General features: G+C 38.4%; 1 protein-coding gene across 4 annotated transcripts in view; it reads right to left on the bottom strand.

Moving 5' to 3' along the window:
• The window catches only part of IFT122 (intraflagellar transport 122), an 84,214-nt gene that overhangs the window by 44,873 nt on the left and 17,455 nt on the right, over nt 1–21,886 (bottom strand). For 2 of the 4 annotated variants that reach the window (XM_072989482.2, XM_072989483.2), the window contains exons 8-16: nt 20,808–20,975; nt 18,735–18,810; nt 17,917–18,108; nt 14,466–14,604; nt 11,771–11,973; nt 10,535–10,672; nt 8,964–9,128; nt 7,435–7,632; nt 2,963–3,103 (exon numbers count right to left, since the gene is read on the bottom strand). In XM_072989482.2, the coding sequence (XP_072845583.2) occupies nt 2,963–3,103; nt 7,435–7,632; nt 8,964–9,128; nt 10,535–10,672; nt 11,771–11,973; nt 14,466–14,604; nt 17,917–18,108; nt 18,735–18,810; nt 20,808–20,975 (1,420 nt within the window). The remainder of the gene's footprint in view (nt 1–2,962; nt 3,104–7,434; nt 7,633–8,963; nt 9,129–10,534; nt 10,673–11,770; nt 11,974–14,465; nt 14,605–17,916; nt 18,109–18,734; nt 18,811–20,807; nt 20,976–21,886) is intronic. The other 2 variants (XM_072989484.2, XM_072989485.2) reach the window with 1 other exon arrangement.

Here is a 21,886-nt window from a genome sequence, read left to right as displayed (position 1 = left end):
CAGGCTCATCCTACAGCCAGTTAAACTTTGTTGCAGAACCTATACGAAACTATTCGTACAGTGCAGGCATTCTGCAGAATTGTCACCTGAGTATATGTAAACAGATGTCACCTAAACATTGCTACTGGAACAGTTCTAAGCAACAAATATGTTTTAGCCACTTGGCAAATAAGGGCTCAGTTAGGGTACTTAAAGTCCCCACCAGTGTAATATACTCGGGCGGCAAGGTAAAGGTGGGGGGAGGAACATCTGAAGCTGTTTTCAGTGAACCACAATACACAGAAGCAAATCTAATGTATTATGTTTGTCAGCAGGTTTGCCCTATTCACTAATTCTCAGTACAATGGAATTGTCACTGGGGTCAAAAAATACCCCAGAACTCATTTGATTAAAAAAGTAGGATCATTTCCAACCAGGCTTTCTGCTGCCCGCCAGTGAGCCTAGTACAAGATAATGATTTCGACCGTCATAGCCTACAGTGGCCTAGGAATTAAATAAAAGGTAAACAAATGCACACATAGCCATCTCTAGTAGCCTTTGGGAAGTGCAATAAGTATATTTGTTTCAACTGGGCTCTGGAGAATTAACAAGTTTCGAGAATTAAATCACACTAAGTTCAGCAAAGTTTACATCTAGGTAAATAGATACAGGATTGCAGATATGCAGAATGGAACAGTGATGGTGTTATTTCTACTGATCCTGAACTTTATGTTTCCTTCTCATATTAATGTGTTTTCCTGTTGTTGTTTTGTCCTGTTCATTTTTTTAAGTTTATAGGCTAGCTATACTTTGGAACAACATTGAGTAAATTAAGGGGAGAGGAATGTTCAGTTTTAAACAAATACACTGAAGCAGTTCAGAAGGTGCTTTAAAAACATGCTGAATAAATAAACAGTTTCTAACACCTGCACAAATTACAGCAATGATTCTTTATGCAGATAAATTTTCAATCTACAACAAATATTTGTGGCTTGCAGTTGCATATTTAACGTCAAGTATTCTAGACACCATTTTGCTCATGCTAATCTGCTAATGTAGAAGGCAGATAACAGTGTTTTTAAGAGAATGAATGAATATGTTACTTTGAATGGCAGGCATATATATTTAATAAATAGATTAAAATAGAAGGGCTGGCTCCTGAGCTTTCTTTCACAAACACAAGAACAATCCATCAAATATTTCCATGAAACGAAGAAGGGCAAGGCAATTTCAACCAAGCTGCCTTTCCATCTATAACCTCCATGTCACCTCTCTATCCTAATCCAGGGCAGCCCTCTAGAATGGATTTTGAACCATGAAAGATGCCAATGGGGTGTGCAGAAGTAAAAAATAAAAAAAATTATGGTGGGAAAATAGTGAAAATTCATAAGAAGTATTTTCTACAAGTGCTAAACAACAGTTGTGTAAAAGCCACCATTGTCACTGACTACTCTTCCATCTAAACTTTGTATGTACTCTAAAAACACAAGTACTTAAAAGATTTACAAGCACTTAAAAGACTTACGTATGGCCTAATGCTTGCTTGCAAAGGAACTGTCAAGAAACAATGGTGTTTGTTTATTTTAAAACTCCTGCATACGAGTTTTGTATTTAAAACAATAATAATAATTCTGCGCCCTCAAGCCAATTCCAATTTATGGGTTTTCTAGGTAGAGAATACACAGAAGTGGTTTACCATTCCTTTCCTCTGGGGGCTCTCTAGGACTATGCTGCTTGCCCAGTGCCACACAGACTGGCCTTTCTGTGATGCTGAGTAAGGGAATTAAATTCCTAACCTCTGGCTCTACCTAAATCACTCAGTTAAGCATCTCTTCACCTAGTCAATACCTGGGATGAGAGACCCATAGGACCTCCCTGTATGATTCTTTAAAGTCAGATTGTAACCAAAACAAAGAAGCACCTTTTCCCATGCTGTCTAGAGGTAACTTGAGGCATATGAAAGCTTGGAAAGAATAGCTGTCTCAAATCCTTACAGAAAGGTATTTTCAAGGCAGACATTTTGCAGAAATGCAAAACAAGAGGGAGAAAACAGAAAGCACAAGTTATACTCTTCTCTAATTCTGTTTAAAACATCCACAGCTCAGTCAATTTACTTTGGGAGCCACATGTGCTCCAGATGTGAAGAGAAGCATGTAGTGTCTCAACATAAAGACCCACAGGAGGACATATTAAAGGAGATGTTCAAAGCTACTCTGAATAAGAAAGTAACAGTAATAAAATGCCCACATTCAAAGCTAAAACAGTTCACGCTGGAGAAGAATAGCTAAGAAACCTATAAAGGTTTTTCCCCACAGTGGGCTTACTACAATACTGTACACCAAAACAAATCATTTCTGCCACATAGTGGTCAAAGCATGCAGTAACAGAAGAATATGGGCGATTTCTTCCACAGTGAAAAGCATTACTATATTAACCTAATTTCTACCATTAGCTATCTCTAGAATTCAAATAGAATTAAAAGATTTAATTTGCATTTTAGAGGCTAAGAAATAAAAAGTATGTCCTAATCTCTACTGAGTGAATTGACTTTCTGCATTCTGAACAGAAATTAAACTGAGAACAAATTATAATTTTTACCATAAATTGTCAAGGTTTTGAAGGAGTAATTTACACAGTTCCCAGTTATTAATGACTCTATAACATGTATATGTATACCATGTTTCCCCGAAAATAAGACCTAACCTGAAAATAAGCCCTAGTATGATTTTTCAGGATGCTCGTAATATAAGCCCTACCCCCAAAATAAGCCCTAGTTAAGTGAAACCCCACCCTCCACCATTGTGCAACATTGTGCTGCAACCAGAAGATGATATGACTGTAAAATAAAACATCCCCTGAAAATAAGCCCTAATGCGTTTTTGGAGCAAAAATCAATATAAGACCCTGTCTTATTTTTGGGGAAACACAGTAAATGCCTTGGCCAGCACATTAATAAACATTACAGAAAATTCAGTGCCTTTACCTTCTTAGCTGTTTCAAATTCAAGCCCTTCTAAAGCATCCATTGCCAGTTCTTTCCAATCTGTATCAGTTACTCCCAAACAAGCAATCTTGTAGGCCTCTCTGAACATTTTTCTTTCCAAGTACTGGTACATGGGTGCTGACTGCAAATTTTTTGTTTAATCCAAAATAAAAAGTTAATATAATAGCTATTTTCCTAAATTTATTTTTTTAAAATGACAGTTTCATGTAAGAATTACACAAATATAGTGCAAGATAGGGCCAGAATCCAAATGTACTTCCAATGACCCAAGCAGCTCCATTAGTAGAACCAGGAAGAGGTAACCCCTCTACTCTCACTGTTACTGTCCACTCTCAGTAACTGCTTCTGAAGGCTGGATGTGAGAAGGCTTTCAGGAGATGCAAAGATTTGGAATAGAGGGAGAAGGAAAAAGTCCAATAAAAGTCTCTGTGGCCAACATCTTAGGAAGAACAACCTTCAGAACATGGCCAAAGAGCCCGAAAAACCCACAACAACCATCAGATCCCAGCCGTGAAAGCCTTCGAGGATCCAATAAAAGTGTTTCAGGAGGCTGGGAAATAACTCCCTCCCAACTGCTCTGACAAAACAGTTTCTATCAATGGAAATATATTTGGCCAGTTTTGATCTACTCCCTGGTAAACAATGAATATTTCAGGCACATCTACAAGTAGCCAGTCTTCACATAAAATTATACAAATTAGCCCAATCCCCTCAAGGCAATTTACATTTGTATACTGTAATTTGATGAAGAACTAATGGTGTAAATCCAATGCATATCCAGTTACACATTCAGATACATATTTATATGTGGATGTCAGAGATCTACACTACATTGTTTTTAACAGGAAACACCTCTGAATGTTTGTCTCTGCCCATATTATAGAATAGGAAGCTATTCAGTAAATACCACTTTTAATTGGAACCTGTTGGACTGGGGTGTTCTTTCTTTAGTTGAAAGATGCACCCCCCAGTGAATCTCTGGCAGCTGTTTCCTGTACAAAAAGTTTTGTCAGAAAATCTGAGTAAATGCTAGAATACATCCCCTGGCTAACTGGCTCCACTTCCAAACTGTTCTTGCAGATGGCAGTTTGTTTTCATTCTCTCAAAAGCAACAGAATGCAATTTCTCTCGCCCCATATATGGCAGCCTTTTAATGTTTGAAAAGAATTCCCCATGGCATTATCCCTTTTACTACTCCCTTTCCTTAAGGCTATGATGAACCAACCTATAATTAAAAATTTATTTCTACGCATCTACTGCCTTTATCTAGAAACTTTATTATTCTTGTGTTATATGAGATCCATAATCTTTAGTTCAGGAGTGGGTGAATTGTCGACTCCCATCATCCTTCACCCCAGGGCAACACTGGCTAAGGGTGACAGGATCTACAGTTCAACAGCATCTGGAGGGCCACAAATTTGAAACTATGTTTTCGTTACCAACAAGAAATGCATGTTATAAGCATGTACATTCTCTATGCTAATAAACAAGTTTAAAATGTTCCAACAGTTTTCCTGTTGCATTCTATGATGTTTTGTCTTTAACAGTCTTCTTCAGTGCACTCAAAATACAGCATGGCAATTGTGTTCTTACGTGCCTTCTGTATTCATTGTATTTCTCTTAAAAGAAATTTTTGCATGGTCTTAGTCTTTTTAACATCACAACCCAAAAGGCAGTTCCTATCTTTTCAGCAATGTCAGCTAAAGTCTCGCTTATGATATGTTGTGACTCCTTGCATCATCTACAAGTATAGTGTCTTCTATATATTTATATTTATTTTCTATGAATAACATATCTTTGCTGAATTTTATCATAGAAGTTTATCAAAGTTACTTTCATTTCTAATTCCATCCTTAAAAGTGGTTGGAAAGCCTCTTGGTTTTGAGTTACTAGTGATTTTTACAACTCTGCTGCCTGCCCTTATTCAAATTATCATTTAAAATGAGGTGCACCAGCGGACTGAAGTCAAACACTTACTTAACAGCACTTCCTACATCAGTTTTTCTTCTGCCAAGAGGGAATCAAATGCATTTCAAATCTCTTTTGTTATTGCAATAGCATTCACTAGATTTCTGATTATGTAAATTCAGAACAATTTTCAACCATCTTCTGCTATTTCAGTCAGTTGCAAATGGACATGAAGTGAAACATCATGTTTAAAAGAAAAAGAGTATGAGCAAGGAGACAGAATTTGAACAAATTAAAAGAAAGGCACTTACAAAGTATTTTGTATGGACACATAATTAGTAAAGTTAGTAGCTTGGTTTTAGACATATATGTGTGTTATGTGCCATCAAGTTGAAACCAACTCATGAGTGATCCTGACAAGGTTTTCAAGGTAAGTGAGATATTTAATGAGTGGTTTCACAAGTTCCACTCCCCCAGTGAGTTTCCATGGCCAAGTGGGAATTCAAATCCTATTCTCCAAAATCCTAGTCCATCACTTTATCCACTACACCACACTGGGTACTTCAGACATATTTATTAGCTTAATTCACTCAGACATGCATAAGCTTTGTGCCTGCCCACTCCACTCTCAAACTATCCCTTACTATGTATTCACGAAGGCTTTCACGGCCGAGATCTAATGGTTGTTGTGGGTTTTTCGGGCTCTTTGGCTGTGTTCTGAAGGTTGTTCTTCCTAACGTTTCGCCAGTCTCTGTGGCCGGCATCTTCAGAGGACAGCACTCTGTGTGTTCTGTCCTCTGAAGATGCCGGCCACAGAGACTGGCGAAATGTTAGGAAGAACAACCTTCAGAACATGGCCAATGAGCCCAAAAAAACACCACCAACTATCCCTTACTACTTTCTGTCTTCACGTTCCACACTTAATCCAAGAGGTCTACGAATTAAGCACTCTTTCAAACAATATATATATGTGTGGGTGAACAGGGGCATTCAGAAAGAGTCTACTTCCATGTCCTACCGGTTACATAGTTAGCATGGCCTGGAGACAGGAGGCTGAAGGAACACAATAGGGCAAGAAGAGAAAAAGTGAGAGGAAAGGGCTCACCTAGGACTATTCCAGCCAAGCAGAGAATACAAGGAAGCTTGGACAAGAGCTGAGGACAGTCAGTGGACAGTTTTGTGGCTTCAAAATGCAACCTTCCACTGGCACATCACTGTTTCTGCCAAGAAGACAGTTTGAACGGCTGCATCAGTTGGCAAGGGGCATAAAGGGAAAGGTGGCTGAGAGCATACAAGCCCTCACCATGCTGTACATTGGGAATTAGCTGATTCCTTGTTACTGACACTCTGGTGGAGAACATACTGGTGAAAGAGTGCTATATATAGTTCCTAACAAATGTTGTGTTTGTTACTTGGATACTGGCTCCAAGTTTCCTGCTAGGTAACAGGATGACTTGGGGTATAATTCATGACTGCCATCTCCTCAGAGGAAGGAGGAGGTAAGAAGGGTAACCTGGATCTGAACTAACTAGAATCCTGAACTGCTGGATAGCTCAGTGGTTTAGGAACTGCCTGCGGAGCCACAGATTGGGACTTAAATTATCCACTGTGCCTTCTTGACAGGGCTGGTCTAGAAGGGACATAGGGTGCCTTCTAGCTCTGCAGTTCTAAGATGATGAAAGATCCTCTTATGCACTGATCCTGGATCAGTCATAGTTTCCTGGTTCAGCTGTAAAAGAAACTGCGGTTAACGGACGACTTCTTGAGGTGTCTGTGAATTTCGTTGTATGTGTATATACTTACAATGACAATAAATTATTATTATTATTATTATTATTATTATTATTATTATTATTATTATTATTATTAATCACAAAATGCCAAGAAGGCTGGACAGGGAGAGAAGTGCATGAATGAAACAGACACAGGTTTGTATGACTCCTGGTTTTTTAAGGTATGGACCCAAATTTGGCAACAAACGAAGATTAGGAAATATTTGGCTATCCACCAAATTTCATACTGAATGCTTCACCTGTTTCTTGTATATCTTAGCATGTGTGAACAACTGCTTTGTTTAGTTTTTTTAAAAAGTTTAAAGTCACATTTACTATTGTTGCAAAATTTTCTTATAAAAGGTACTTGAAAAAAAGTCACCAAGTAAGAACATGGAGAGAGTTAGTAATTGGCAGAGACAAAAATTAATATGAAACACAAGGAAGAGTACAAAGTTACAAATGACTAATTTGTTAGGCTCAGTTGTTCAAATGCTCAGCAGGAAAAACGGTAGGAGTAAAGTGAATGTATATTTTGGGGAGATTCCCAATTGTGTTCGTTAATGTGAAATATTATTAGGAATTTTCTCCTAATAAAATATAATCTTTCGTACATTGTACTAGTAAACAGTAAACTAATTTTCCTAGATGTCATGGGAAGATAGACCGAACTCTTCTCCTGAAAACAACCTACTGCAGACACAGAGATCCCATGAGACTGTAATATAATATGTAGACAATTATTTTGTTTAAAATAAGGGTACTAGATTACCTGTGGAACTTCTACAGCAGTCATGGAAAAAACATGAAGACAAAAAATTTTAGAGCCATTGTATCCCACCACAAAACCTTGAAGCTTCTGCTGATGGACAGGAAAGTTACTCGCTTTGATGTTGAGGTATCCTCCTCCAGAGAAACAAAGCATATCCTCACACTGTGTGTTCCAAGCAACGCTATTGGCATTGGGTTCCTAACAGACATATGGAACAGATAGTTAAAATACAATGAGCAAACATTTTTATAAAAGGTCTACAAATGCAAATATGATATGCAATCATGCTCAAATTGTAGTACCTTTTGTGTATTCATGAGATTCATGTTCAGAGAGACACCGTGCTGTATCAAACGTCAGACTTCTGCTCACAGAGGAGTGAAATCTAGTGTGCTGGAGGAGGGGGGCAATCTCTATTCCTGCTGTAGCTATTCAAGCAGCCCAAAACTCTACCCCTGAGGGCTGGAAAACTCACTGGAGCATGGTTGTGTGCCAGAAAAGACTGCAGAAGGGAGGGTGAGGGATCAAAAATCCTGACACTATTGCAAGAAGTCATGTTGGATTTCTTAAGGAATTGCTTGCAAAACGGGAATAAATAAAACTGATTACCACTAACACACGATTTGTTTAGTATTCCTAATGAAACTTCTATGAGATGAATGCAAGTTATCGAAAAGCACCCTAAGGGGGAAGAAAGCAATGTTTTTACAAATAGAAATGAACAGAAAAGAGGAAAAGAGTTATTAACAAAGATATTTTACAGGAAACAGTGAAGCTAAGGAGCACAAACCACACTGCAGGAGGAAGGGTAATGTCAATAAATGATGCGAGATAAGGTATCATTGTCCCAAGAAGAGTCTTTTGGGAACCAGCCTAGTGCAAAGATGTACATCACATGACCCCCATCTTTCCTGGAGAAACAGAAAATTAGCACATTTTGGGGTATTTCTTCACATCAAACAGAGGAATCTATTTGAAAAATGTATAACGAAGATGCCCTGTACCTTCTCCAGCCAAAATACAGCAGCAGATCTGGAATTTACAAGTTACTAACAACTCATCTACAAACAATACAGTAGTACCTCAGTTTACGTATGCCTAGGTTTACGTAATTTTCGGTTTACGATCTGAAATACGTAAGAAATAATGCCTTGGTTTACGTTTTTTATGGGTTTTTTTTTTCATTGTACGAAAAAGACCCAATGCACCTGGAGGTTTCTAGTACCGCCCCCATTGCTACGGCAATCTGTGTTCTGGTTTAGGTCATTTCTGCATTACGTAATGTCCCAGATGACGGATTAATTTCGTAAACCGAGGTACTACTGTACATCCAAACCACTCACTCTTTTTCTTCTGTTATATAGGCTAAGGAAGGAACAGTGCTGACTGCTTGCTCAGACCATGCCAGCAAACAGTAACCATCCAAAATCATGTTTAGCTTGGAGTATCATTTATCTGATTTAGCTCTTTGCACCAGGTGGCTGAGGCTGCCAAAAAGTAGAGAAGGAGTGATGCTTGGGAGTCTTTACCTGGAACAATAATTCTTTCGTGTTAATATCATATACTAGACAGGTATCATTTTCATCAACCACTGCCAGCTTGTTCCGAGAGGCACTCATGTCCAAGCAGCGCACAGCTGTGGATTGTTTCAGCAAGACGATGGCAAAAGGATTGTCCACAAATATCTTTAGAATCTGGAAGTAATTAAAGTCAGAAAGTTAATGAAGGATATATTCAAGCAGCATGATTTTTATTTGCGAATATCACGGACCCATATATATTAGATATGAAAAACCCAGGGGAAGAAACAGTGTGACAAATTTAAAGAAGTTTGTTTGCTTTTGCCTCCATTATTTCCTTTGAAAGATTATAAATAATGACATAAATGGTAATGGCAGAGCTTGCTCTATAAATTTAACCCAATGTTTGTCATCCTGCATGAAATGCAAGAAGGGGGCCAAAAGAGTCAACACAAGAAACTGTGCGTTTTCAATCATGGCCCTTTCCCTTTAGAATAAATTTCCAATACAGGCTTGTTTGGCACCTTCCTTCTCTGTTTTTAAGAAATCAGTAAAAGGCATATTTATTCATAGCTGCCTTTTATTAATTACCTGACATGCGAAAATCTATTTTAATGTGTTTAATTTTATTAAAAGTTCGGTTTTAGCTAGGGACAGGGTTTTTAAAAATCTATTTAAGAATTAATTGTTGGGTATCTGTTGTATTTATATGTATTTCTAATGGACTGCAAGAGAGTGTGTGCACTATGGGGTGATATACAAACTGAATGATTAAATGAATGAATTAACTGAATTAACATATAATGCAATGGGCACTAGAAACTCTTGCACTGAACTTATCCTGGGACTTGCCTTTGTGAAGCTGCAGGTAGCTCCAGAAACTATACAGTACCTTCCAAGTGGCTCTCCAGCATATTCTTACATAAGAACATAAGAAGAGCCCTGCTGAATCAGGCCAAGGGCCCATCTAGTCCAGCTTCCTGTATCTTACAGTTGCCCCATCAGATGCCTCTGGGAGCACATGAGACAACTAGAGAGATGTCTCCTGAGACCCCTCCTCTGCATTGGGCATTTGGAGGTACCTTCCTTTTAAGCCTGGAGATTATACATCCCCATCATGGCTTGTAACCTGCAATGGACTTTTCCTCCAGGAATCTCTCCAATTCCCTTTTAAAGACATCTAGGCCAGATGCCGCCACCACATCCTGTGGCAAGGAGTTTCACAGACGAACAACACGCTGGGTAAAGAAATATTTTGTCTGTTCTCACTTTCCCAACACTTAATTTGAGTGGATGTCCCCTGGCTCTGGTATTGCGTGACAGGGAAAAGAGCTTCCCTCTATCCACTTTATCCATCCCCTCCATCATTTTATATGTCTTTTCCCCAACTAAGTGAACACTAATTGCTTCTATCCCATGAAATGAAAAATAATTTCAAAATACATTTCAATTACTTGCTACTTTTTATTAATAGTGGCAAGTCATGTTTTCTAATATGGCAGGTAAAGTTGCTAAAACACAAGCACAATTAAGCACACTATGAAAATCAAATATTCTGAACTTTTATTGGGGATCCTTACCTGACCATTCTTTAAACCTACTAAAAGGCCCTCTCGGCCTGGAGGTCCTCCAATTACTTTTATGTAGCGAATGAGAGATTCCATTACCCACTCTCTTTCTTTTGTACCACTGAATGAGAGGCACTGAAGTCTCTTCTCCTGAAAAAGAAGTAACATTTAATATTCTCACATATCTCTGTCATTCAATAGGGAACACAGACCAGGCCTCTTTAGTACTAGGTATCTGACACACAGATATCAGTGTAAGTTTACACTCACAATTGGATTATACAACAAGAAGGATACAGGTGGAACTTTTACAGCACCAAAGATAAAAACATCTAGAGTTCTTCTAAGACATGGATCACTATTTTTTACTATTGTACTTTAATAGACAAGCATCTATCAGGGGATGCAGTTGTCACAGAAGAGGAAATATAGCAATTATTAAACAAAATATAGCAAAAAAGAACACATATAAATTAAAAAAAGAGGCTCAGCCATCATAGGCCTCCAAATTCTAATGCTTATAAAAATGGCATCTGCTGATCTAATAATCTGAAACCTGATGTCTATAATCTACTTACTGAGATATACAACTAGGCCAAATTTCAAGTCACTTAAAATATGCTTTAATTAAAAGTTTAAAAGTGCCAAAAACGAAGATATTTACTTTTTTAATCCCAAATTATGAACAGTTATGTAACATATTTCCATCAAATTAAGTGAAAATTACTTTATTCAGAACCAGTAAATATGGTGATTTTCCATTGCTTTGATGCCATTCTGACTAGTAATTCAAATGTTAGTAAGGTTCATTAAAGCCTATGATAACAACTGCTGGCAAAGTTATGTTGTACATGCTCAGTTCCATTCTGAAGTTAGAATGATGCCAATACTTTAACGTATGCATGGTAATTATGTGTTACAGAGGGAATTCAGTGTAATACATATACACTATGCATGTGCTGAACATATCATGTGAACAACTCCTAGCCACCAAGTTGTTATAAAAATAACCGGAAAACTAATAAGAATCTTGTAACCCAGCTTGGGGAAGAAAAGCAGAATAAAAATGCAATTTTTAGAAGGAGTTGAAAGTGTGACACATTTACCTTTTTGCACCAAGCCCAGAGTCACTTGGTCATCTATCACATTTCAGAGGCTTTATAAAATACCTAATTCAGTACTGAAAAACATTATTTTAAAAGAAGCATACAGTTTATTATTAAATATAGTCAGTCTTCTGTTCCTCACCTGGCATAAGATGATGTGTTCAGAACATACAACCAGTAAGTTACACTCAAACTTTTTCGCTATCTTTTCCTTCACACGGTAGTGCATATCTGACGAGTCATCAGAGTACAGTTCAAATATTTGAATTTTTTCTGGCAACTGGATAGCTAATCTGTTTTTGTAGATAGCAATTTTCTTAACAAGCTCTCTGTTTTTTATTCTAACTAAAAAAGAGAAATTAGTAAAATGAGTCCAATATTAGAGAAAAATATAATATATTTATCTAGATTCACACAAAAATTACACAGATTAGATAACCTAGTGTTTGTGAGAAAGCATAAATTATCACTACTGGACAACAGACCAGGGAGATCACAATCATGTTTTGTAAGAAAAATGTGCCAAAAAATTCTCAAAAATTAAATTTTTTCCCATGTTACAGGGTAGAGTTAATAAGAGCTTTTTAACTCTGTACAGTGGTGCCTCGCATAACGTTTGCTTCGTTTAACGTTTTTTTCGCTTAACGTTTATTTTTTCAGAGTCAGATTGTGCTTCGTATAACGTTTTTCCCTATGGGCGATTTTCGCATAGCGTTTTTGGGACCATGCTTCGCTTAACGTTTTTTGTTTTAGGTCCCCTGCTTCACTTAACGATGTTCATTTTTTCAATTACAAAAGTGTCTTAACATGTTGAAAAACAGTTTTAAATGCTTGGAATCATTAGTGCACCTTCTAAAATGTGTGCATACTTAATTTGGCGTTGATCTGACTTTTCCTTATTTTTTTGTGAATTTTTTTTTTTTGGCCCATAGGAACCAATGGACCTGTCAAAATCTGACAGCTCCATGCTTTCCTATGGGGGAGAAAACAATTTACAAAAAATTAACGAAAGTTCAGATCAACGCCAAATCAGGTTTGCACACAACTTAGGGGGTCCTCTAACGAACCCAAGAATTTAGAACAGTTGCTGAGTCTTCATTAATTTTTTGTGAATTTTTTCTTCCCCCATAGGAAATAATGGAGCTGTCAGATTTTGACAGCTGTCAAAAGTTGGGGGAAAAAAATTCACCATTAATTAACGAAAAGTCAGATCAAAGCCAAATTAACTTTTGCATCCGTTTTAGAGGGTGCAGAAGCTAATCCAAGCATTTAAAACCATTTTTGACCCTTTTATGACACACTTAATTTTGCAAAAATTGACTTCGCAAAGCCCTTGAAATGTATTGAGTCAGCTACAATACATTCCAATGGAGGATACATTGTATCGTTTAACGATGTTTCCTATGGGTTTTTTCGCTTAAGGACGGCAATCCGTGCCTATTGGAACGGATTAACCAGTTTCCAATGCATCTCTATGGGAAATGGTGTTTCGCATAAAGTTTTTTTCGCATAAGGTTTTTTTTTTGGAACCAATTAAAAACGTTATGCGAGGCACCACTGTATTAGAGAAAGCTGTAGAACCAATAAGCACACAGATTTACTGGTCCAAACAACATTGTAAAACTTTAAATCCATTTTGAAACCTAACTAAAAATTAGACACAGGTGGAGATAACGAGGGTCTGGCCCCCTGAGGCCAGACTGTTCACTAACCCTTCTGCTGCTGCTGCACGCTCTGCACTCCCTTCCTATCGCTCCAGAGCTCACGGTCAGCTAGCCACTCCTGGCAGGAGGCGGGACGACGAGCCTCCCTGCCAGATCAAAGAGTGGCTCGCAGAGTGGCACTCCAGAGTGACTGGGACTGCAGAGCCTGTGGCAGCAGCGGAAAAGTGGCCAGGTATATATTGGAACCATAAAAGGCATCATCCACACCAGAATCAAAGAACACTGCAGACTAAAACAACCATAAAAATCCTCAGTAACTGAACATGCACTAAAACGAGCTGGACGCAAAATTCTATTTCACAATACTGAAGTACTGGACAACACCAGCAATCACTATGTTAGACTACACAGGGAAGCCATTGAAATCCACAAACACCAGCAGAGCTTCAACCAAAAAAAAAAAAGTTTAAAACTCAACAAAGCCTGGCTCCCAGCACTGAAAAATACAGCCTGCAAAAGGTCAATGAACTCTACCCAGCCACAAGGACCAGTGATCACTGCACACAAAAGACCAGTTAACGACACCCTCAATCACAGTGACAGATCACCTCTCCCCCTTATCACAACAATACACCCAGAACAAAAAACACGCTGATCACCATAACCACCCAATCTCCTGAATAGGACAAAAGCTGATCCCACAACTATCCAAGCAAACTGCACCAGGGTATAGACAGAGTTCTGACTCCTGTCCTCTGAAGATGCCAGCCACAGAGACTGGCGAAATGTTAGGAAGAAGAAAAACCTTAAGAACATAGCCAAACATCCCAGAAAACCCACAACAACAAAAGAAAAAATTAATTAAAAAGCAACTTCATAGGCAATCAGTAGCAGCTACAAGAAAAAAACTAAAGAAATAGCCTGATCAATAAATCTTGGTCTGCTGCCAGAAAAGATCTGGTGAAGTTATAGTCTCGAAAACCCCAGAGCAGAGAATTATGTTTAAATACTCCTTCATGCAAAGTGAGTATTAAAATAACAGAATGAGAGGCCAATGCTTTCTCCATACAGACATTTTATGTTATCAAATACAAAGATAGGAATTGATTACCAGGAGGAAAAAGAACCCCCACTCCAAAATATGAAATCAAGTTAATGTCTCCCCCAAGCTACCTTTTTGCTCTGTGATGAGATGCTGCACAATAACGTCAGTCATACTGTCTCTGTAGGCATAGCGATCCTTGTAAAGGCCATGGACTGTGCTGAAAATCAGCTGATAAAATGAAAGCGTTCCATCCTGGCTTCCTACTGCCTGAAGAGAAAGCAAAAGATCACAAAAAGTCCACATTCATTTGTCTGGTATCTGAACTGTAATAAAAACAGACTGAAAAGGCTTTGGAGTTTGATTGGGACTGTGGTTTTAATTTGTATGCTATCCAGAGAACTCTGGTTGTCAGATATCTAAAAATGTTTCTAAAAGGTGGCAATAATCTATGATTACTTGACCTTTATTGAAAATGTCATGGTAGCAACTATCGAGAGGTGAATATTGTTTTTTAGAACCACAATGACTTTCAGTCCCAAAAGGATAAGGAAAGTAAGAAGAAGAAGAATAAAAAGAAAACGAATAAGAAAAAAAGGACAGATTTTATTTGTGTCCTGTTGCAGCTGAAAGCTCCGAATCAGTCTTTCTAAAGGAGATTGTCTTAGATATAAAAATACTGTACTGATCTATTCTCACTGCATGCCACCCAGCTGCCACTACAAACACTGCATGCCACCCAGCTGCTAATACAAGATCTAAGATTAGCATAGTTTACTTGGCATGAGTTTTCATGGATTTAGGGCCACTTTAATTTTTAGTCCATGAAAGTCTCATGCCAATAAAACTTGTTAATTTTAAAGATATCACAAAACTCTTTGGATATTTTGTTGTTGTTGCAACAGACCAACACAGCTAATTCCTTTTTTGGGGGGGAACTACTGCCTGCTTAACATGATTAATAAAATACACTTTTGGTTGTTCTGGGTTTTTCGGGCTCTTTGGCTGTGTTCTGAAGGTTGTTCTTCCTAACGTTTCGCAAGTCTCTATGGTTGGCATCTTCAGAGGATAGCAAGATGCCGGCCACAGAGACTGGCGAAACATTAGGAAGAACAACCTTCAGAACACGGCCAAAGAGCCCGAAAAAACCAGAACAACCATTAGATCCCAGTCGTGAAAGCCTTCGCAAATATAAAATACACTTTCTCTTTGGCTCATCATAGGCCTAGCCTATGTAGTTATAAGTCAAGCGTAAACACATTTGGCAATGATTTTGACAAAGACATATTGACTATTATTATTCTAATAAAAGAACTTTCTATGTTTCCCAAAGGAAGAGAGCACTAAAAAAAAGTCATTGAAATCACGGAAAGTTTGCTAGCAAAGAGAGGAAAATGAAAAGGCTGGTGCTGAAGCCCAAATCCTGTTCCTTCTGAAATTCAAGGTGATAATTCTCTTTCAGCACCTCTTAAATAATCCATTTATAGACACAGTAAACTCAAATGGAGAGGTGACATCTCCCTCACATGCTGTTAAAACTTTCTCAATTGATCCTGATGAATCAATCCTCTTTGCAGTCCTTTGCTTTTATCTAGTAGGTGTATTATTTTATGAACTGAAATATTATGTATGCATTTTGATAATAACAATAAGAGAAATGAATGAAAAGCACCACATAAATATAAACAAGTATGAATAAAAATTAAGGTCCCTAGAGCTTGCTTCTTCATAATCTGTGAAATGGCCCCCAGAATTGACACTGTTTGAAAATGTGTAAAAAGTCTTTCACAAGAGTTGTTTTCCAATATACAGTGGTGCCTCGACTTACAACCGTCCCTACTTATGACCAATTCAACTTACGAACAGCTCTGGTCACAAAATTTTGCGTCGACTTGCGACCGGAGCTTCAAGTTACGACTGGAAAAAAATGCGGGGAAGGTAGGGAAAGTGGGAAATGTGAACTGCTTTCATTTAACCGTTCATCAGCGAAGAGGATGCTTGTCTGTACTTCGTTTGCCCCAGCAGTTAGAGAATGTGGATATGGAGAGAGTTTGGATTGCCTGGCGCTTCCTGGTACTGTACTGCCTGGTACTGTACTGTACAGTACTGTATATATTTTTGGCTTTTTTAAAAAATGTTTGCTTTTTGGATTTTTTACTTCCTTTTTTAAAACAGAAAGACTGCCTGTTCTGGGTGAGAACAATGTATTTACTGTACAGTGGGGTCTTGACTTAAGAACGGCTTGAGTTAAGAACATTTTGACTTAAGAACCACTCTCATAGGAAAATATTGACTTGACTTACATACTTAGATTTGAGTTAAGAACTGAAAAAAAAAACCACGTGGGAGGCAGGGAAAGTGCAAAATTTGAACTTTCAGTTAACTGTTGGCCAGTGAAAAGGGTGCCTGTCTGCTTCCTCACTCCTCCCAGCGTTTAGAGAGTGGATTGGGAGACAGTCTTCGGACTACCTGGTACTGTACTGCCTGGACTGTATTTTCCCTGCCTTCCCTGAACCTTTCTTGACCTAAGAAAAAAAGAAACAAAATATCCCCCTCTAGTGGTTGAAGACGGAATAGCAGCTTCCCATTAGTTTCTATGGACGGAAAAGAGCAGATACGGATCAAATGGTTTTCAATGGATTCCTATGGGAAATGCAGATTTGACCTGAGAACTTTTTGACTTGAGAACCGCCTTCCAATACTGATTAAGTTCTCAAGTGAAGACCCCACTGTACTGTATAGGGTTTTTGCAGCTTGGGTTTGGCCTAGTTGGGAGGGTTATGTTTCTGTGCTCTGACGGGTCTTGCAGTGTGGATTTAAAATGTGAAAATTAGACTTTAATATTAAATTAAAATTACATGTGAAGATTAGGCTGTAATTTTAAAATGTAAATTTTATTTATTTATTTTTGCATTCTGTGGCTCCTAGGGTTTGTGTCGTCGTCGTTTAGTCATTTAGTCATGTCAGACTCTTCATGACCCCATGGACCAGAGCACACCAGGCCCTCCTATCTTCCACTGCCTCCCCTAGTTGTGTTAAATTCATGTTAGTTGCTTTGCAGACACTGTCCAGCCACCTCATCCTCTGTCGTCCCCTTCTCCTCTTGCCGTCACACTTTCCTAACATCAAGGTCTTGTCTAAGGGGTCTGTGCGCCCCAGTGATTACCTTCTTTCTTTCCTCTTTTCCCCATTGTTCCCTCCCTCCCTCCTTTCCTGCCCTTGTTTTAACCTAAGTCATCTTAGGTTAAAAGAAAAAATTCTCCCCCTGGTGGTAGACGACAGATTAACCGCTTTTGCATTATTTCCTATGGGAACAAATGCTTCGACTTGCAACCGGCGCCTCTACATACAACCAAAAAACAGCTGGAATGGATTAAACGGGTTTCAATGTATTTCAATGGGAAATGCTGATCCAACTTACAACCATTTTGACTTACAACCATCTTCTGGAACGGATTATGATCGTAAGTCGAAGCACCACTGTACCTTCGAGCTTAATTTTAACTTTTATTCAAATTCTGTTAGTTTATGGGCTCAAAGGAGTCCACATGTCTGCAAGATTTCTTACAAGCGTAGCCTTACCACGTAATTAGAATCTGGTTTAGCTTTACATGTCCACACCCAACCATTCTGTTCTCCAATGGTACCAAGCCGCACTCCATCCTTTGTATAGAGGGATACTTGTTTGTCTGAGCCTCCCAGTAGGATATATTCGCCTTTTGAAAAATAGCTAACACAGCAGGGGTCAAAGTTCAGGACTCTGTCCTTTCCAATCTACAAGAATATAAAGGAATACATCGTAATAGATCAGCAATCTTTAACGTGTAATTGGGAATTTGATCTGTGACTCTTAATTATATACCTATTCAGAGCTTGGAAATAATGCATTAATATTACTTTATATTGATTGATTGACTGATTTTTTGATTGGACCAATGTCAGAAAAAAACTCTTTTTGGAACAAACACTCTTACTATTCTAAAGATAACTTTCAAAAAGTAATATTAATGATAATTATACTAGCTAAAAAAGTTAGTTTACTTGCTATACATTTTTGTTTCTGAAGCCAGTGAAAGGGGCTCAGCCATGATATTCCCATTTAACAGCTCTTAGCTGTACAATAGGCTGTAACATTGACAAGTGGCACAACTCAACACAGTTGTAGAGATGTGCTTTAAAAGGGGGCATGAGAAAAAGTCCAACTTGAAAAGGCTAAAAGATCAAGGAAACAATGTTTTTTTTTCTCTGCTGACGCTTTACTATAAAAGGGCCAGCAAGTGGGCCTATGATCTTAAAGAATCAGCTAACAGATAAGAAGAGCTTTCAATGCAAACTCATTACGTCTCAAGGAGCAGAAGAAGAGTGTACTTTCCCAAGCATTGTATTACTGTACAACTTACTTGCTTGCCACTCAGTTGATAAAAGGAAAGCTTTTGTCCCCAATCTGCCACAGCTAAGATGTCATTGTGTTCTTCTCTGCCAAGTACAAAAGGAAAAGCCAATTACAACGTGGAGTAAACATTCCTCCCAAACCACAAGTGCCAGAGAGCCTCTGGTACTCTCTACTATGCTGACATATGTCAGATAGCAGTAGTATCGAGACCTCTAGGATTTCATAGTTCTGCCAGTTTTTCACCTGGACCAAGGGGTTCATAACAAAACACTCTCTGGGGCATGAGAGGGAGCCTTCCTGTTCCCTATCTTACAAGTTTGGTCCGGTCAGACATAAGTAGCTGCCTTACACCAACTCAGGCTACCTAGCCCAGCCTTGTTGAGGGTGACTAACAGCAGCTCTTCTAACAGGATCTTTCCCAGTCTAACTCTGAAATGCCGAAGACTAAATTGGGTATCTTTTGCATACAAAGGGTTCTATCACTTAACCATGGAAGATTTTTCAACATTCTATTCAAGTAGAGAAGCTTGTGGTATGCTTCTAATCTGAAGTAGATAATAAAATTGGATCTAGCTGTCACCAGTAGCATAATAGGAGATTAAACCAACTGCACCTGATCAATACAAATCTGATGCATCTCTAGCAAGCAACAGTGAAGATGCTCACTTTTCCAGCTTCCTTCTTTCAACACACTCTCTGGTCTGCACTATTTTCATACTTTCCCCCTGTAACATATTCTGGCCACTGAACAGATCTTATCTGAGCTGCCACGTTTAACCTCAGAGGTATACCACGGAGCTCCTTCCTGGGTCATGAAACATTCCCATTGCTCTTATTTTCGACTCAAGTACCCATTACTATCTCACAAGATGTACAGACTTTATTTCACACAGTCAGAAAACATACAACTCGGAAAGTAAAATATAACTCCCATCCTAAAAACCTGACAAGGCTAGCATGTTTTTTTAAAAAATTTAAGTTACCGGATTTTTCCATGTATAAGACACCCCCATGTATAAGACGCCCCTACTTTTCTAACCCAAAATTAAGAAATCTAAGTGGGGCTTAGCAAGTGTAGGAAGAAAGGGATCAAAGTGCTGCAGGATCGCTTTGATCCCTGCTTTCTCCCTTCATGCCAAGCCCCGTGGAGTTTAGCAAAAGGAGGGGAAAAGGGATCAAAGCAATCCCGCAACTGCACGATTGTTTTGATCCCTTTCCCCCTTCTATAGCCATGGGATTGCTTTGATTCTTTCCCCGCTCCTTTTGTTAAGCCCCATGGGACATTGCAAGCAGAGGGGAAAGCAGGGATCAAAGCAATCCTGCAGCACTTTGATCCTTGCTTTCCTTTTGCTAAGAATTAGCAAGTGGAGATCAAAGACCTGCGGGAACAATTTGATCTCTGCTTTCCCCTCCACTTTTTTGTACTCAGCTTACTTCCGTGTATAAGACAACCCTCAATTTTTAGTCTAAAAATTTTAGACAAAAGTATAGTCTTATACACGGGAAAATACAGTATCCTTGCAAGCTCAGGTCATAGTTTCTCTTTAAAATGTCTGATTGTCAATGATATATTTTGATTAAAACAGACATTATGAAGTATGAATCAGTTTAATCTATTCATGCCAAAAAGTTGCCAATGTCTACTTGACAGTAAGAAAAAATTAGCCATACTGTTGGCCTGCATAACATGTCCCAGGAATTCCAGGGAGCATTTTAGACTGAAATGCATTTGGCATACAAGTCCCTAGAGCAAATATGAACTGCACTAACATGTACAGTATATTTTCCCAAGATGCCCATACCCAATTTCCTTCAGGTTCTGAGAACTTCTTGGGTCAAGCACCTCAGTTTAGGAAAACTACTGCCTCTGTACGAAGACTGCGAGAGGTTATGCTGAGACAGCAGGTACAGCCTAAACTTTGTGAGAGTATTCTCAAAGAACCTCAAGGATTTACAAAATACTACTCATATCTTTTCAAATAAAACTATGCATTGAAACATCAGCAAATTAAGATTTGTATCTAAAGATCTATGTTAATTCTTAAATAGTACAGTTTCAGGTCCTTGAGATTTCACTCACGAGCTGGCATTCCTAGGACTCTCATCTTCCTCATGTTCTTCTTCCTCTGCCTCACTACCCTGACTACTGCATGTGATGGACTTCAGAACTGGTATGTCCTCTAAAGAGGCATGACCTGCCTCCTCCTCTTCTTCGCTGTCTCTAGTAGTCCACAAATTCTCCCATCGACTGCAAATACCAATTGTGCATTCACATGATCTACTGCTATAGAACTCAAATTTCAAAATATATTAATCTGAGATTAGCTTTCCTTGTACAAGTTTGAAATTTTCCTTCCTGAATTATTAAAAGGGAAGTGAAAGTCCTTTCCAATGTAAGAGCCTTTATTTGGCCAGTTAAGCAAAATATGGCTTTTGGGGGGATATTGGTAGGGAAAATAGAGAGAATAGCATGAAATTGTCATTTACTATTGCTCACAACTGACTTTGCCAATAACTGAAATGTTATGCAATGCAATGTTAAGAAGCTTGAAGAAATACTAAGTTACATGTACCCATCGATTATGTGTATATATAAAATAGTTCAGAGGTGTTTAAAACTTTAGCATCATACAGGTAAGGAAGATATACTAGGAGTTGAGATAATTCTCAGTTCTCCCTGCGGCTTCTACAGTATGTACAATGGCACAGGTACATTTGATGTCATAAACTGTGCAAAGCAGTGCTTACTTCTTACACACACTGCATAGGCAGCCTCATCAACATTCTACCATGATTGTCATAATTAATCATGAGCATCATGTCAGGACAACTAAGGAAACATAAAGCATTTTTGGCCACTGGCCTCTAAGATATGGAACAGATTCAAATATCATTTAGATTCAGACACATTGTACACACATTCTAAAATCACGGAAGTAGTTTTTCAGTGAAGACAGGAGAAGAATTAAGCTGTAAACAGGTAATTTCAACACAATTTAAGGCTTTTTAATGCATTTTTAGATGGTACATATTTTACACAGTATTGCTGTGGGGGGGGCAGAAATGGCTGTAGATATAACACATAAGCATAGAAAGCTTTTCCAGAAGCTAAAAAAATTATTAGTCTCACCAATCTAAGAATGTCCCATTTTTATTGGA

Source organism: Pogona vitticeps, chromosome 2 (genome assembly GCF_051106095.1).
Source record: "Pogona vitticeps strain Pit_001003342236 chromosome 2, PviZW2.1, whole genome shotgun sequence".
NCBI lineage: Eukaryota > Metazoa > Chordata > Lepidosauria > Squamata > Agamidae > Pogona > Pogona vitticeps.
This window is presented reverse-complemented; position numbering and strand designations above follow the sequence as displayed.